The sequence below is a fragment of the Teleopsis dalmanni genome, chromosome 1, assembly GCF_002237135.1.
Source record: "Teleopsis dalmanni isolate 2A chromosome 1, ASM223713v2, whole genome shotgun sequence".
In the NCBI taxonomy this organism is placed as follows: Eukaryota; Metazoa; Arthropoda; class Insecta; order Diptera; family Diopsidae; genus Teleopsis; species Teleopsis dalmanni.
In genome coordinates this window covers 24,417,999-24,429,195 of record NC_051846.1, presented here as the reverse complement: position 1 = coordinate 24,429,195, position 11,197 = coordinate 24,417,999, and the positions used below count along the sequence as shown (strand labels likewise).

General features: G+C 31.4%; 2 protein-coding genes across 2 annotated transcripts; both read left to right on the top strand.

The window, feature by feature from the left end:
- The first annotated feature begins 5,238 nt into the window (after window positions 1–5,238).
- On the top strand, window positions 5,239–7,522 carry LOC119672243 (transcription initiation factor TFIID subunit 12-like). Its single transcript, XM_038083248.1, has 3 exons — window positions 5,239–7,006; window positions 7,079–7,286; window positions 7,435–7,522. The coding sequence occupies exons 1-3, from the start codon at window positions 5,240–5,242 to the stop codon at window positions 7,473–7,475; spliced, it is 2,016 nt and encodes a 671-aa protein (XP_037939176.1). The 5' UTR covers window position 5,239; the 3' UTR covers window positions 7,476–7,522.
- Window positions 7,523–8,808: 1,286 nt separating this feature from the next.
- On the top strand, window positions 8,809–10,831 carry LOC119672916 (partner of Y14 and mago-like). Its single transcript, XM_038084082.1, has 3 exons — window positions 8,809–8,985; window positions 9,058–9,143; window positions 9,196–10,831. The coding sequence occupies exons 1-3, from the start codon at window positions 8,958–8,960 to the stop codon at window positions 9,730–9,732; spliced, it is 651 nt and encodes a 216-aa protein (XP_037940010.1). The 5' UTR covers window positions 8,809–8,957; the 3' UTR covers window positions 9,733–10,831.
- Window positions 10,832–11,197: the final 366 nt, after the last annotated feature.

Genomic DNA, 11,197 nt, shown 5'->3' with positions numbered 1-11,197 from the left:
ATTAAACGTTTGTTTTATAATTTTTTAATATATTCTAAATTTCGACTCTCATTGAGAATCTATTCTATATTACACATCCTTATGAGAACTCTCAAAGAGAGTCGAAATGTAGAATATTTTAGAAAATATTAAACAAACGTTTAATTTAGAAAAAAGGTGATCTGTAACCGGACATAAAATATATAAAAAAATAATATAAATAATTAACTTCATCAAGTAATTCCATGAGAAGAAACACTATAGTTATTTTATATTTGAGGAAGTTTGTTTTTATTAGCATTGAAAAACCAATTTCACACAATATTTGAAGAATTACATATATTAAATAATAATATTAAATAGTAAAAAATAACTAATTTTTAACATAAGCGTAACTATCTGTTTGGAGGATATTAAAACTTTGGGAAAGCGATGTTTCCTCTGTAGCCAAACCTTGAAAAAATAAATTGGATATAAATTTCACAGAGCATTGGAATAAATACCGCTTTAATTTTTTATTTATTTAAAATTTAAATATTAATTAAATATATTAAATATAAATAATTTTTAGTGGTTCACAGTTGTATATTATAAATTATGACTGGTATCTGCAACAAATTGGCTCACTTGCAATATTTTCTTTTTTTTGAAGTATTTCAAGCTTTTCCATATTATTAGATTTTTCAAAAAAAATAAATCTTATATAAGTTTTGACGTAATGCTGTCAAAAGTCCAAAAATAAATTGCATTGAAAATTTGTTTATAAATTAAAATTATTTATCATTCAAAATTTCCACACATAATAAATTTAACAAAATAATTATCTTTCTTCTCTTTGTCAAGTTCAAAGACGTTAGAAAGACACTTTTTCCGAAGTTATTAGAAAAAAATTCAAATCGAATTCATAAATAACGGTTTAGCATTTAATTTGAATATATTTACAAATTATAAACAAATCAAAATATTTCTTCATATTTTATTAGAATTCGATGCATTGTTCGGGAAGCCAACAAATTCCACAGCGAAAGTTTTCTATTATGAATTTTTGTAACTGGCATTGTATCTTGTATCTTGTATCTGCCACTGCGTCGGTATCTGTAACTGAGTCCGTATTGCTTTTGTTTCGCATAGCAGCTGTGATTTGCCACTTCTTTCACTAACTGTGTTAAAATATATTAAAATATCAATACGAATAATAATTTCACTTTTAACAATTTTGCGTGCTGGGAAATTACAAGATTCGTTCAGCAAAAACCAGCCGAGAGTGGTTCGACAAGATAGAAGAATTCTCGAAGCGATTGATACCATTGGAATCTAATTTCGCTCGCACTTAATAATATAATTGAAAACAATAATTGAATCTAAGACATTCGTACAATTTTAACTAGTAAACTAGATTCTCTTTTAATTGCAATATAAATTATAAAATAATTTTCAACTTTTTTAATTTATCAGTACCATTTTCAACATATCTACTTCATATTTACTAATATTTTTTTTATTGGTTACCGGAAAATCAGACTGCAATATAGTTTATCAAAATTAAATTTTACTTTTAGGCATATTTGCATTTTATGACATTTTTGTATTAATATTGAATTTTAATTTGACGCCAATCATCCAATTTGTGGACGCGATGCATCATCAACTCGTATCTCGTATCTCATCTCATCTCACATCGCAACGCTCGCATACCACAGCTAAAATATTTCTGTTCGATTAAATCGAAATTAAATGCCGCGACCTGATTTCAATAATTTTACAATTTCGTGATTATCGGCAGTTGAAGTGTTTCCGTTAGTTTCCATATTGAAAATCAATTTAACAAATTTGAATAGAGTTTTTATTATTTTTAGAATTTAACAACTCTTTTCCTCTTCTTTTTGTCTTTGGAGGGCGTTTTTACTACGACAATTTCATATCCACGAATATGCAAATGAATTTAAAATTAGTATTTAGGCACTTAAAACTGATGAAATTCAATAGAAAGAAACTGAATAAATGGTTACCGAAATCAGTTTGGGAAAGTGCAACTCTACCGATCAGAATTTGATAATTATCGCTAATTAGTTCCGAAAGTTTGATTTCAAATAGTTATTGATCCTATCTTTCTTTTATTACTGCTAATAGATTGAAATAGAAGAAAAAGTATTAGGTACTTTGGTAACTTAACAATTTTGACGCAACACAGGGCTTAGAGATCTACTCTAAGTCCAAAAGGGAGCATAATAGACCCAACGGTCGCAGTACCATATCCATTTACAATAATAATAATAAGTTAGCAATTGTAAAAATTGTTTATATAAACTTCTAATTTAAATGTAAAAATTAAACGTTGAGAAGTTTGTAACGGATTATATTCTATTAATCTATATTAAGCTCATATAACTGTAGCTCCTGAAGCTAAAAGAATAAAGGTGTTAGTAAAGATATTGCAGAATGATTAAAAGGAATATAGGAGATCATGATGCACTTAACTTAATTATTGTTAAAAAAAATCTTTGCAAAAAAGCTCAAAAAAATAAGACGAATAAAACTTTAAATAAAATTATTTCTCAACATACTAAAGTTATTTATTTAATAGTATATATAAGTAACCCTCACTCTTTGTTACTGAGTTCTTTCTGTGCTGAAATTTTTAATAAAAAATGATAAAACTCGACGATATGCAGGCTTCTGTATACAATTTGGCCACTTTTCTCTAAAACGAAATCCAATATTCTCATTGAAATGCCTCCTAGAGTTATCAGTCTTATCGTAAGTTTACTTACAAGTCACTGCAGACTAATGAACAGTGCTAGAAGATAGAATCTCCTTTTTAATCATTTCTCAATTAGTTGTGCGGAAGACGATAAAAGTGCCACTCATCAACCATGTCTTTGCCCAGCTCATGTACGACAACGAGTCAACACTTTAGGAGTCTCCTTTCTTTAGGATCTTGATAAATTACAATTATGTTTCACTAAATAGCATTTTAAGCTTCGCCAAAGGTTCTAGGTGGTTTTAAGTCCTGAGTTTCCTCTATATACAGTAACACAATGGGGTAAGTAGATTCCCTAGGTATCATTGGTATAATGTAACCTAACCCCCACTCTTGTTTTTATTTTTAAAAGATGTGGTAACCACTCCATGCACAAATTCTTTGAATATTCCTAAAATATGTAAATATTAAAGTAATGATGATGGCTAGAGAAATCATTGCAGAAGTTGTGAAAACATACAGAAAAAAGAAACTATTAAGTATTTTCCTTGTAAATACCCGGCTCTGGCGTCTAGAAGAAACAGGAAAGTACTATTTTGACAGCTTGTCAGATTGTTTATCGATAAGAACAAAAGGCCAATTAAATTGACTAAATTTGACGGGATAGATTTATTATGTTTTTGTTTATCTTACGGTTTTTAAGATAAGATTTTCTTAAGAAAAAACGCTTAATGAGGAAATATAGCCTCTATTATCAATTGGAGTTGAACTTTGTTATGAAAATCGGTTACGATGTTGTTTCATATATACTTTACATCCTTCAATTCACGTGCCACTGTTCTCCTCCAACTTATTGCCGGTTTAATGGGTCGCCTAAAACCTATCAGACCCGACCTCAGTGCTTATCGAGCAATATTGCAATTTGGCGTTCTCGAATTTTTATGTTGTTCTGATGTAGGTCTGTCCTATTCCACAAATCAATATTGGATATTCTCTTGAACCACTAGATATTTGATATATATTATACAATATTACAAAACATACTTTGTAATGAATTATCATAGTGTCTTGTAAGTTTATTAAAAATGAGAACTTTTAATAGTTGAACTTGAGCAATCACTGGACAAAAGTGGCAAGAAATACTTTTCACGAACTATATATATATATATTTAACATTTCAAATTTCATTTCATTGAAGATAATAATTAAAAAATTTAATTTTTAATTTAATCATAAGGACAAATTATTGATCTGAATCTAACCACAAACAGTAGCAAAATGATCTTGTTGGCCCCCATTTTGAAGCGGTTTTGGAACAAAAAGTTAAAATAAAACTTTGAAGACAGGATAGTACAGAAGTATACTCTATTTATGCTCTGCTATATCGAAGACTCCCGTGTTGGTTTTATAGTTTGAACAAAAGTTTGAAGGCAGGACAGTGCAGGAATATGCTCTGTTCATCCTTCGCTATGTCGAACACTCCCGTGTTAATTTTATAGAGTGGCTCAAGGGAGTATATAGGAGATATAAAAAAATAATTTTCTATTATTTTCTACACACCTACTAAATAAACTATACTATCAAGTGCATAAGAGAAATAATTTACTATTTTAAAATATTTTCTACACACCTACTAAATCAAACTGATAATAAACTGTACAAAGTGATAATAAATCACTAACATAAAAATTAAATATTTTTGTAATTAAATTTGCCAGATTGTTAAGCTTACTTACGCATAATTTTGCCATACATTACAGAAGCTGTAAACTACTTTAAGCCAAATTAAAATTTATGAACTGCTAAACACTAAGGCCAGGCACTATCATAAGCGACACAACTCCGCTGAATGTGCCGCTGATGTACAACTAAAATGGGTGATTTATGTGAACCAGTTCGCTCAGCAGGAACAGCTCTAAACCGTTTTAGACTAAAACCGTCTAAGTTTTCTTTTGAGCTGCTCATAGCATAACACTTCTCTTCTGGTCCAGTTCACATAGCAAACAAAACAAGATTAAGCACTTCCAGCTGTACGATGTGCACAAGGCAGCGCAATGCAATCAATGAGACCAACGGAAGATTTGCATTTGCATCTTCGGTCAGAATCACATTGCGAGCAGTTTCCAGATTTTTGACTGAGCAGTGAACCTCTAACGCGATGTAAATGCACAAACACGACAATCTCAAATAAGAAAGAAAATGAATTTGGAGAAAGAAACGCCAATTTCTTCATGTGTTTTCGGGGTAAAAGTATTAAAAGTTTGCAGCACTCAAGCTAAGCGCTGACACACTTGGCGAGATCAGACTTAAACGCGCATTGACCGTTGAGAAACAAAGACGTTCGTTCGAGATTTCAACTTGGATTTAAATCGAGAAATGTTGTGGATGTGAAATTTAGTGTTAAATCGCTTAATTAATGTGAAGTGATTTCAAAAAAAGATAAATTAAATATAAAATAAAATTTAATATTTTAGTAGAATAAAGAATTTCACTTAAAATAGAAAATTTAAAGAAAAAACTTTATTTACATTGAAAATCAACACAAAATTTCGTAGTAAAATGTGTAATTTCAAGCTATTTTTATTGTCAGTGTGTGTAATAGCACTTAGTCAAAGTATCACGAAAGTACTGCCACAAGAACTAGAGAATACGTCCACAAGCGATAGTAAACCTACAACTTCAATTGTGATAAATAATGAAACCTCTAGTTCCGTAGATACGGAAAAAAGTCGTACTGCACGCGTTATGAAAGTTCTGAAGGATCCCAAATCAACGATCACCGTAAAACGTACAAGATCACCAATAAAAATTACTGCACGATCAGATCGTTTCCCACCGCTAGGACAACAACCATCAGGACCTCTGCGTTTACCAATAGCATATACTAGACCAGCAGCTGCAGCATCACGTCTTCAAATAAATCGAAGAGTGCAAAATAATGTACCTATTATCAGTCCACAACGTTTGCAGGTTCAACGTTTCGCCTATGAGCCCACTAAAGGCGCACATTTTTCACTTGCCAAAGGAATGCCACTAGGTGCCACTAAAGGTAACATCTACAGACCACCATTTTCAAATAGTGCCAATCCAAACGCTCTGATACAATATCCTACATTGCATATGCAAAATTTCAAAGCCTCGCCACATTACAATGGTCAAGCGATTATACGTCCAACTGCGGAGAGTGCACAACAACAAGCGCCGCTGCAACAGCGTCCCTATCAATCCATACAACAATATCCTTTGCCACAACTACAACCACAACAAGGGCCAGCACAATTTCCGCAACAACAGCGTGAACAATTCCAATTGCAACAATTTTTCAATCAACAACGGCAACAGCTTGCCTCGTTTTTACCGAATCATCAACCTAGCGTTCAAACACCTTTCCAACAGTATCAACAACAACAGCAGCAAAAACAATATAAGGAACCTTCGCAACAAACACAAAATCACTTGAAATTCGAGGCGGAAAAAACTGAACTTGGAAACTACAATAGCTTGGGAGCTCAACATGGTTATGCGGTCTATGAAGAGACCGAAGCCAACGATGCTTCACAAAGTAATGCGCCTTTGTTTGCACAAAATTATCAGAAGCCTTCTACAGAAGCACCCAAAGAGGCACAGGAATATATAAATTTCATGAATACAGATGAATACTTCTTACCCAAACAGGATCCTAATTATAAAAGAATTGATGAAGAGAAAGATCGCCGCAGCTATCAACACCAATCAACACATAATCATCAACAACAACAACAACAGCAACAACTTGAACAACAACACCAACATCAATCACAAATTATACAGCAGTATACTAAACCCCGCGCAGATTCACCGAATACTTCGACCTACAGTAAACCTATCCAAGTGTCGCAGTACTTCTATCAAGCTGAACCAACGGAGAATGCAGCGATTGTACGCGGTAGCTATCAAGCAGGCAGTAATGTCTTCGTAGTCAATTCAGAAGGTAACAAAGCTATCAAGCATATAATACCCAGCGTTCTGCCCACTAAAGCTACTTCACCTGCTCCTACCTACACAGAGGTGCGTTACAATTCTCTGAAAAGTTTGACACCAGAACCAGTAAGATTTGAATTCACTGAGCGTGATGCAGTGCCTGGTACATATACTAATGCACCAATAGGACAATTGCGTTATAAAGCTGCAATAGCACAACAGTCAACACCACGTTTCCCGCAACATGCAACCAGTACACAAAAGGCAGTCGCTGCAAAATCTGCCACGAAAATTAGTGGAATTAAGCCAATACATGAAATCGATGCTGATCCAGAAGATGGCGATGACATGCATCAGGCAAGTTCGGTGAGCAATTCTTGAAATAAATTATAGCATTGCAGTCAGAGTGAAATTTTCTAATTAAATATTTTATAGCAGAATTATGGACGTGTCTCAGTGCGTAAAAATACGGATGCATCCAGTACACCAGCACCAGTGGAGCCAGAGCAAAAAGACACCGAACAGTATTGTGAACGGATGTGCGCTATTGTCGAGGATGGTGATGAAGAAGTGGTTTGCGGTTCAGATGGCTATATGTACACAAGTGAAGCACAACTTGAGTGTTATTCATCCTGCCTACATATCGGTAAGTTTTCATTAGGGGCTTCCAAAAGAATTTATTGACTTCAAAAATAATAGATAAGTGAAAAAATAATGTTAAATTGAGAAGAGTCTTCAGATTTCAATGTAATTTATTGAAATATAAATTTTTTTTAATTTCATTTTTTGTGCAGATGTGACGATACAAAGCAAAGGTACCTGCAATGCGAGTTAGACCCACTGGATTGCGTAGAGGAACAATAGAACATGACTTATACAGAGAACTCCTAGTTACTAATTTATTTTAATTTAATTTTTATTTGTAAATTATATATTTAGTAAAAACAAAAAATTAATAATTTATATTGTCTTTGTATTTATTAAAGAAGTTCTTTTTTCTTTTAAGTATTAACCTATTTAATACTTATCAGCGCATATTGTAGAGAATAATGGAATGGAATTAAAATATTGAATAAATGAAATAGAGTAGTATTATATTTATAAAACACGTTAACAATATCACACGATCACAACATAACAGTTGTACAATTCACCATCTTTACTAAAGACACCATTATTAACAGAATAAACTATTGGCAGAATGATATTATTAGTCAACAGAATATCAACAGAATATACTAAAGAATGAAAATTTAATTTTCAAGTGATAAGTACAGTTACTTTATCTTTGTTTCCTAATTGATACACGATTGCAGTTACATTGCATGCGATTTTTGATGCGTTATCGTACGATAAAATCAAACGTACGCAATAATACGTGAGTGGTTACAGTTGCTAAGAACTAGCTACATAAGAACTAGCGTGCCCGACACATTATTTGTCTCGTACGAACATTTGATTAAACAAAATATTTTGTTTGAAATTCATTCGTTCGTGCGAAATTGAAGATGGAAATATTGAAATGAAGAAGTGTGTGTTGTTTTCAAATAATTTTATTCTATAAATGGAAATATATCTGATAACATATGTTAGTTTTAGGAAATGTATATAATTTGGTAATTTCTTTGATTGAGAAATAAGCAAATTCTCCACTATTATACATTGATAAATAAAAATCATGCACCCAAATTTAATTTAACTAATTAATTTGAAATTAATATAGAATTTAATAAAGCATTTTTCGTTAAATATATATCATTCACTATTCATTTTATTTTCAAAACAAACAAAGCAGAACTGTCAATTCGCAAACAATGCGACCGCAATATAAGACGTGTTCGCACGAAAAAATATAAGAACATGCAAGAAAACACGCAAGAAAAAATTTACATGCAATATAACTGCAGTCTAACATAGGTCAAAATTAATTTTAAACCTAATGAAAAGTTAATTTAAGTATTTTTATGTAGAATATTATGTTTTTAAATGTATGTTTTAAACATAACGAAAATGAATATACGTATGTGTATGTAAAATATTTTCTTTTTAAGAATTTGCGTTTTCCAACACTTTTAAGTGCCAAAAATTTGGCAGCACTTTGTTTTTGCTGTTACAGCTGAGCTGTCAAAAACAACCTTTGCAAAAAACAAATCAAATTAAATCTTATAGTTTGTTTTTAATATAAAAACTGTATGTTCAAATTTACCAGCATCCGTTTAATAATACAATTTATAATATTGTACTTTGTAGTCATTTATACCATCAATATCTAATTTTACAACATAAATACAAAAACACAACCCAATCAAAGTGTAAAATGACAACATATTCAACAGACAGTGACGGTAAATAACTATTTTGACATTGTAACAATTTTTTAAAACGTTTTAGATAATTTATTTAATTATTTTGAACAGGAAAATTTATACCGGCCACACAACGTCCCGATGGTACCTGGCGTAAAGCTCGCCGTGTAAAACAAGGTTATGTGCCACAAGAAGAGGTTTTAATAATAATATTATTTTAAAGAAATATATACAGTTATTTTGTTTTAGGTTCCTTTATACGAAAGTAAAGGCAAACAATTTGCGCAAAATAAAATTACTTTGCCGCCTGGCATGTGCCCATTTGCAGTTGAGGCGGCAAAAAAAGACCGCGAAAAAAAAGAACGTGCCAAGGCTAAGCAACTGGAAAAACAAGCTAACGGAATAGCGAGTACCAGTAAAAACAAACAACAAACTCCAGGCTTATTAGTTTTGCCAGCAAGTAAATCAACTAATCAACAACAGTCAAGTTCAACAATTAAAACTAAAGAAGTGAATACTCCTAATGTAAACAATCTGTGTGAGACGGTAGAAACAGCATTGACCTTGGAGGAGGAGACTCTAACCTTAGCAAAAACATTGAAAAAATTACGTAAAAAACTGCGAGAAATTGAAGCTACTGAGGAAAAAATTAAGAGTGGTGCACTAAAAAAACCCGACAAAGATCAGCTAGATAAAATCAAAAAGAAAAAAGACGTAATCAAACAAATCAAGGAATTGGAATTAGAGGAACAGCAGCAACAAACTCAGTCAAGTGGAAATCAGTAGAAATTATGCGTATATTTTTGTCTTTTTTTGTTGATATTATTTGTTTGTGTTTGCACAATTTACTCTGCTTTGCTTTATAGTAGCGGTATTCACGATCTTGAATAACGAGCTCGGTAACCGAGTAACATAGTAATTGTGAATGTAGTAAGAGTAAACTTAAACTACAAAACACATTTACTCAGTTCACACAATTACTTAATTGCTGAGATTATCATTCAAGATCGTGAATGCCGCTAATATTCGTTTGACGATCCCACCTCAGTTTGCAGCAATCGCTTAACCTGCAAACTAAAGAAATTTGCATTTCTTAGTGTCCTTTTAATTTTATTTTACTCAGTGTAAAGGAATTGGCTTAACCTTCGAACTTGTAAAGTTTTAAAGCAATCCTTCGCTTTTTCAATGTGTACTTTTACGTTTTAAAGCTTATCGCTGATACTCGTGTTTCATAGAAACTGTTTTTTTTTTGTTTGGCGGACTCCTGCCCATTAAAGGTTTGAAACAAATCGCAAACCTTCGAACTTATAAAGTTCTGAAGCAATCCTTCGCTTTTTTAATGTGTGCTTTTACTTCATCTTTTACGTTTTAAAGCTTATCGCTGATACTCGTGTTTCATAGAAACTGTTTTTTTTTTGTTTGGCAGACTCCTGCCCTTTAAAGGTTTGAAACAAATCGCGTAATGTTTTTAAGTTATCCTTTGTTTTTCCTAAAGCATCTGCAGAAAATCGATGGTACATCTCTTATCTGCACTCATGGGTGTAAGTATTTTATAAAAACGTTTTTTAAGTCAAGAAATTAAAATTTTTCCTGCGTATATCAATTCCATTGATGCAAATCAAAAACGGTTTTAACTGCCTTTTTAAAATATATTCTTATAAAGCAAAAAGTCAACTTGAGAAAAATAAACTATTTTAAATACGAAGTTTTTAAAACAACGCATTTTATTACTTATAATGATTAAAAATCCAAATCTTATCATAGAGCTTAGATTTTAGAATTACATTTATTATTAAATATATGCATGTCTTGTAAAAATTCTGTGTGAAATTGATTTTAGTAGTTTTCGTAAAACTTAATTTTTATGTTGAGAAAAAATGTTTATATTAGAATTTTTAATTAAAATAAATCGATGTTTTCGTAATAAATTTACTAAGGTGCTTATTATTTATATTTAAATAAGTTTATTTGCAACATTTTAATATATTATACATATTAAATTCACTAAATCAATTATTTCCCGAGAAGATTCTTCAATTCGGGGGTAACTTGTCTTTTCGAAAAAGTGCGGCTCATCATTCTAGGTAGTCCGTTTGCAAAGACGATTAAATATTTTACTACAACAACAACTTAACATGTCTTTATGGGCATCAAAAAGTATCTTTATTAAAAGTATCTATCTCTATTATTAAAAAAGTATTTTTTATGAAGAAATTATAAAATTATTTTTAAACTCTACTGGATCATTCAT

What these genes read in the sequence shown, in the direction of transcription:
- LOC119672243 (XM_038083248.1), top strand. Translation starts at nt 5,240, where the DNA reads ATGTGTAATTTCAAGCTATTTTTATTGTCAGTGTGTGTAATAGCACTT. An exon ending in ACATGCATCAGGCAAGTTCG is followed by an intron (nt 7,007 to 7,078) that starts GTGAGCAATTCT and finishes ATTTTATAGCAG; the next exon opens with AATTATGGACGTGTCTCAGT. An exon ending in TTCATCCTGCCTACATATCG is followed by an intron (nt 7,287 to 7,434) that starts GTAAGTTTTCAT and finishes TTTTTTGTGCAG; the next exon opens with ATGTGACGATACAAAGCAAA.
- LOC119672916 (XM_038084082.1), top strand. Translation starts at nt 8,958, where the DNA reads ATGACAACATATTCAACAGACAGTGACG. An exon ending in ATATTCAACAGACAGTGACG is followed by an intron (nt 8,986 to 9,057) that starts GTAAATAACTAT and finishes TATTTTGAACAG; the next exon opens with GAAAATTTATACCGGCCACA. An exon ending in GTTATGTGCCACAAGAAGAG is followed by an intron (nt 9,144 to 9,195) that starts GTTTTAATAATA and finishes ATTTTGTTTTAG; the next exon opens with GTTCCTTTATACGAAAGTAA.